Source organism: Pecten maximus, chromosome 17, assembly GCF_902652985.1.
Source record: "Pecten maximus chromosome 17, xPecMax1.1, whole genome shotgun sequence".
NCBI classification, from domain to species: domain Eukaryota; kingdom Metazoa; phylum Mollusca; class Bivalvia; order Pectinida; family Pectinidae; genus Pecten; species Pecten maximus.
Window position 1 is genome coordinate 24,793,566 of NC_047031.1, and position 6,344 is coordinate 24,799,909.

At 39.1% G+C, this 6,344-nt stretch overlaps 1 protein-coding gene across 1 annotated transcript; it reads right to left on the reverse strand.

The window, feature by feature from the left end:
• Positions 1 to 994: 994 nt before the first annotated feature.
• On the reverse strand, positions 995 to 1,957 carry LOC117315243 (piggyBac transposable element-derived protein 4-like). Its single transcript, XM_033869390.1, has one exon. It carries the CDS (start codon positions 1,955 to 1,957, stop codon positions 995 to 997), a length of 963 nt encoding a protein of 320 aa, XP_033725281.1.
• Positions 1,958 to 6,344: the final 4,387 nt, after the last annotated feature.

Sequence of the window (6,344 nt, forward strand, 5' to 3'; positions counted from 1 at the left end):
CCCCAGCACGCACTGAGGCTGTCTAGGGCCTAGTGCCCCAAGCCCTAATTAGCCTGCTACACTGACCAGAGGTCACAGGTTGGGTGGTCATATAAAATGCTTTTTATGGTGATTTAGACCATTTTTGATAAGAGCAAGAAAAAAAGAAGAAAAAGAATATTTTGTGTTTGTGTTTTCTTTTTTAAAATTGATTGATCATAAGTAAGTTAAAATTGATGAAGAAAAAGAGAACAAAATATTTATTATTTTATTTTATTTTATTCATTTGTAAGAAATTAAAAAAAATAATAGTGTGCAATATTCATCATAAATTGAGGATAACTAAAATGAAAATAAAAATCAGCATACTTACTTACAAAATAGCCTTTGTCCAAGTAAACTCCAACAAGAATTAAAGTAAACAGGTGATAGGTTTTTCTATTTATATCGATGAATTTTTCAACACACAAATATGTTGTACTCATATACTGTAGGTCTTCTTTTAATTAATTTATATATCATTTATTTTTTATTATCTTTATTTCATTAATTGAAAATACGTATTTCGAGACATGATTGGACACTTTTTGGGTAATTTGGGTGGCCTTGAAAGTTGGCTTTGTGGTACGACATGAAGCAATCTTGACAAAGATTGACCTGGCATTGCTCACATCCGGACTGGGTTTCCCGTCGGATGTTGTTCTTTGTACACTGTTTACAGGTCTTTCTTTTCTGAAAGACTGTCGGTCAGTGGAGGAGCCCTCTCATCGGACGGTCTGGCAAAGATTCTTTTCCTTTTATACATATACTTGCCGATGAGTTGATGTGCAAGTTTCTGTCTGAAGTCTAGTTGGGTCCGGTCTTTATTCCGGCCCTGTCTTGGACGTCAGCTGGTGGTTCGGAGACTCCTTCATCAAAATATACCCACTAACGATGGACACGTCTACCATAAACCAAAACAGGTATTTCAAACATTTTGCTGCCTTTCTGCTCAAGGAATATGAGACGTAGCTGGTCAGCGCGATCTACGCCATTCATGTTTGCCGTGTAGTTTTTTATGACGTCCGGACACCCTGACATCTTTCAACTGTCCCGATTTCTGTTTTCTGGTAACAGTCGTCGTGGTTTGTGGGTCACTGTTTGTACCAAGTACATCGACAGTACGTTTATCTCTCCATGCTGTGGCTACAAGGTTCCCCTTCTGTCGTTGGACCATGTCACCCTGGATTTTTAATTTTGCTGTGGTTACTTCCTTCGGCAAACCCTTTCTGTTGACACGGACAGTACCACAAGCATATGTGTTCTTTGCCAGTAGCCTTTCAAACAAATTCACAGATGTGAAATAGTTATCACAGAGCACATGATGGTTTTGCCCGGCTATGTGGCGTGTAAGGTCCCATACCACTCTCTCTCCAAGGCCATGTTCTGGATCCGGTCCCCGTCTTCCGGTGTAAACTTGGAATTCGTTTACATATCCATTATTAGGATCAGCACGCATCCAGACCTTGATGCCCCGCTTTGTCGGTTTCATCGGGACATACTGTTTGAATGCCAGCCTCCCTGTATAACCTATCATGGCCTCGTCAATAGATACATCTCTATGAGGTTTGTATCCATCTCTCAGGTTGGTTGTTATTTTGGTCATAACTGACCTGACATGACTGAGTTTGTCATGACCTTCCTGGCCCCTGGGTGGGTTCGTACTATTGTCACAGACGTGAAAATATCGAGCGAGATCCTCAAATCGCTGCCTTGTTATCCTCTCAGATATGGTTGTAGGTCGAAACAGGGAATCTCTTGTCCAATACATATCCTGTGTCGGCGCAGATACAATGCCCATTACAACTTGAAAACCCAAAAAAGCTCTGATTTCTCGTGCGTTAGTTGGTCTCCAATTCCCGTCAGGTTTCTCTGTCTGTTTTTCGCTGGCATACCGATTTGTCTCCGCAGCGATGTCGTGATCAGGGAAAATGATCATTTAAGGACGGCCTCCCGTGCGTGCGACATGCATGCGTGTGGTGAGTGCGTATGTGTGTTTTGGGAGGCTGTGGTATGTTCGTGTTAAGTCTCCTTGTGATAGGCCGGAAATTTTGCCGATTTATAGTGCTACCTCACTGAAGCATACTGCCGAAGACACCCAGCAGGACACCCCACCCGGTCACATTATACTGACAACGGGCGAACCAGTCGTCCCACTCCTAATATGCTGAGCGCTAAGCAAGGAGCAGCAACTACCATTTTTAAAGACTCTGGTATGTCTCGGCTAGGGGACAGGGCCCAAAGCCTTCCTCACAGGTGCGAATGCTCAACTAAAGGCCAAAAGTGAGGCATTGTCAAGGGAAACATTAGGAAGAAGAAAGTTGTTCAGAAAGAAAAGATAAGATCCCAAATTTAGTCGCCTCTTACGATCATGCAATGGGGGCAGCAGGTACAATTCTCACGCCCTAAGCTACTGTTTAAAAGAGTTTACAGCACATACAATATACTGACGAGTTATAAAATATAATGTTAAACGTAATATTTCTTATTTAATTCCATCACAAACCTTCAATAATACATTTTCTGTATGTAAACATGGAGAGTAATTAATGTTAATTGCTGTCCGTATTTACCCGATGCGTGTCCGTATTTGCCCGGTCAGAGTTATTTCCGTCAATCGTTTTATTTTTTATATACATCATTCTCAAGTCACTTGAACGTTTGTATCTTATGTAAATATAAGCCTATGGCTATTCATCTGTTGTGAGCTCTTAACCAAACCAAACCGAACCATTCGGAACACCTCGGCCGATTCTCTACGGTCATCTAACCTCGGATGTATCACGGTATTTGATATGTATAAACGCCGTGCAATTGTGATGCGGTCGCCGTATCACTCATTATGGATGAGTCTCCGCTGTGCATATAGATCTCCAAAATGGCGTCATTCGACCAGTGTTTAAAGTATTCTCTCGATAATTGTCCTTTATTTAAAGAAAATAATATCACTTTGAAGGAGAAACAGATTGAGACGTTGAGAGCATTGTACGAAGATCATGACTGTGTCGGTATTACTCGCAGGCTACGGCAAAAGTGTGATATTTCAGCTGTTACCGTGGTTTTGTCAGCTGAAAATGGAGAAACGGAAACCAATGAGCGTGATAGTCGTGTCCCCGCTGAATTCCCTAATCCAGGACCAAGTCATTGCAATGAGGAAGAAGGGATTTAATGCTTGCAGTTTGAACGTCACTGGTATGTGTCAGTTATATTGTATGCTTTATGTATTGTATGTTTGGATCCCCTCATGTCTGTTATAGATCTGGTCAAAATATGGAAAGAAATCGTTGTAGGTTTAAATTTGTAACACCGGGGAATCGATCATACATCTTAAGATACATTTTACGATGCAGGTAAAAGCACACAATTAAGACAGGCAACCATAAAAAAAATTATAATGGTCATTTAAAACACAAAAACAGGTGACTGTCACAATTGCTACCACAAATGTTTGAAATAAGCCCTTTCATACATGATGATGTACACATGATACAGTGGTAAGTTATATAATAATTATGTCCAGTTTTGCCCCTCCCACTGATGGTCTGGCTTTGTTGGTTTGGCTAGATATGTATCTCTGTAAAGTAGAATGCTTCAATGGTCAATTTCAATCCTATTTAAAAACAACCAAATTTAAAATGTCATGTACCAAGATGAAGATTGAATAATACTCTTTCCCGTAACATGTATTGTACCTTTCATTTTTCATTGCTTTGACAATTGTTATCAGCTCACCAGTACTTTTTGCTTTTCCAAACTAACATAACCCAAACCAACTGAAACCGCCAGTTGGCTTGACATAACCTATTGTTCTGACTAGTGTGAAATCAGCCTGAATAACCCATCTGTTTCACGTTTCACAGGTACTCATGGCTCAACTTATGAAGATGCGGATTGCGAGAACGATGAGGAACAGGATCATGAATATGTTGAAATTGATGTTCCATTTGAGCAACTGGATAGAGGAGACTTTTGCATAATTTATTGTCATCAAGAGGCACTATTGAAGACCAGATTTTCTGGACTTCTTAGGTCTCAACTGTACCAAGAGGTCATTTGTGCAGTAGTCATAGATGAAGTCCATATGGTTTCAGAATGGTATGTATAAATACACATTTGCATTTAAATCAGCATTAGGGCAATGTTGCAAAATAAAATGAGGTAGAATACATATTTTAGAGTATAATCAGTCCTTATTGAAAAAGAAATTAAGTTGCAATAACCAGTCTTTGCCTTGAACAATATATTTCTAAGAAATGGTAAATTTTGATAATTTGTATTATAATTCAAATTGTTTTAATTTCAATAATGTCAGATTGAATTCAAACTTTGCAGGGTTATTGATATCATCACATTAATGAATATCTAATCCCAGGCCAGCTTTTAGGAAAATTATCGACAAAGCAGGAAATAGGAGACATACAATTACGAATTAATCTTGTTCTATATTTATTAATGTTAACCGTAATTAATTATTATTGTTATTTTTTTCTTATTTGAAGGGGAGAAGAATTCCGTCCTGTATTTCAGAAGCTTCGGGAGTTCATGTGCATTCTAGAGAAGGCCTTGCATTTAATTCTCACAGCAACTGCTACACCAAAATCAATTGTAAGTCTATCCAAAGAACTGAATTTGAAAAATCCACTTATCAGTGAGAATGTGGACCGTCCAAACATATTAATAGACATTAGAGACAGATTGCCAAACATTCATAAATTTGACAAATTTGGTGACTTGATTGAACCGGTGGCAACAGAATTGCTGGAAAAAGGAGTTCATTTTCCAGTAACCATAATGTATGTGGAAAGTTTGGAAGCATTGTCTTATTTTTATCAGTTTCTTTCGTATAAACTTAAGGGCGCCAGCTATGATGGTGAGGAAATCCCACAGAACAGAATATATGCCCAATACCACAAAGATTATGCAGAGTCCATTAAGAAAATCATTATTCAGGAACTGACTAAAGAAACCCCTAAAGTCAGATTAGTTTCCACTGGGAATGGGGCTCAATGCTCCAAGTGTTTCACGTATCATTCATTGTAGGCCCCCAACAACACGTGAGAAATACCTACAGGAAATCGGTCGTGCTGGACGTGTTGGACAACCGTTTGTTTGTTTGTTTGTTTGTTTATGTTTTACGGCCCATCGACAACTATGGTCATTTAGGGCCAAACAATATACTAACATGTTTATTTTGTAAGTTAAAATCAGATAAAATTTGTCATTTTTAAAAGCATCCGTATTGTATATTTAGATCATTATGATAAAAAGTTGGTTAAAAATGGTAAAATATGTATATGTACGAATAGCTGGTGAGTGCGTATGTGTGTTTTGGGAGGCTGTGGTATGTTCGTGTTAAGTCTCCTTGTGATAGGCCGGAAATTTTGCCGATTTATAGTGCTATCTCACTGAAGCATACTGCCGAAGACACCCAGCAGGACACCCCACCCGGTCACATTATACTGACAACGGGCGAACCAGTCGTCCCACTCCTAATATGCTGAGCGCTAAGCAAGGAGCAGCAACTACCATTTTTAAAGACTCTGGTATGTCTCGGCTAGGGGACAGGGCCCAAAGCCTTCCTCACAGGTGCGAATGCTCAACTAAAGGCCAAAAGTGAGGCATTGTCAAGGGAAACATTAGGAAGAAGAAAGTTGTTCAGAAAGAAAAGATAAGATCCCAAATTTAGTCGCCTCTTACGATCATGCAATGGGGGCAGCAGGTACAATTCTCACGCCCTAAGCTACTGTTTAAAAGAGTTTACAGCACATACAATATACTGACGAGTTATAAAATATAATGTTAAACGTAATATTTCTTATTTAATTCCATCACAAACCTTCAATAATACATTTTCTGTATGTAAACATGGAGAGTAATTAATGTTAATTGCTGTCCGTATTTACCCGATGCGTGTCCGTATTTGCCCGGTCAGAGTTATTTCCGTCAATCGTTTTATTTTTTATATACATCATTCTCAAGTCACTTGAACGTTTGTATCTTATGTAAATATAAGCCTATGGCTATTCATCTGTTGTGAGCTCTTAACCAAACCAAACCGAACCATTCGGAACACCTCGGCCGATTCTCTACGGTCATCTAACCTCGGATGTATCACGGTATTTGATATGTATAAACGCCGTGCAATTGTGATGCGGTCGCCGTATCACTCATTATGGATGAGTCTCCGCTGTGCATATAGATCTCCAAAATGGCGTCATTCGACCAGTGTTTAAAGTATTCTCTCGATAATTGTCCTTTATTTAAAGAAAATAATATCACTTTGAAGGAGAAACAGATTGAGACGTTGAGAGCATTGTACGAAGATC

Coding starts and splice junctions, on each gene's coding strand:
- LOC117315243 (XM_033869390.1), bottom strand. CDS start 1,957: ATGATCATTTTCCCTGATCACGACATCGCTGCGGAGACAAATCGGTAT.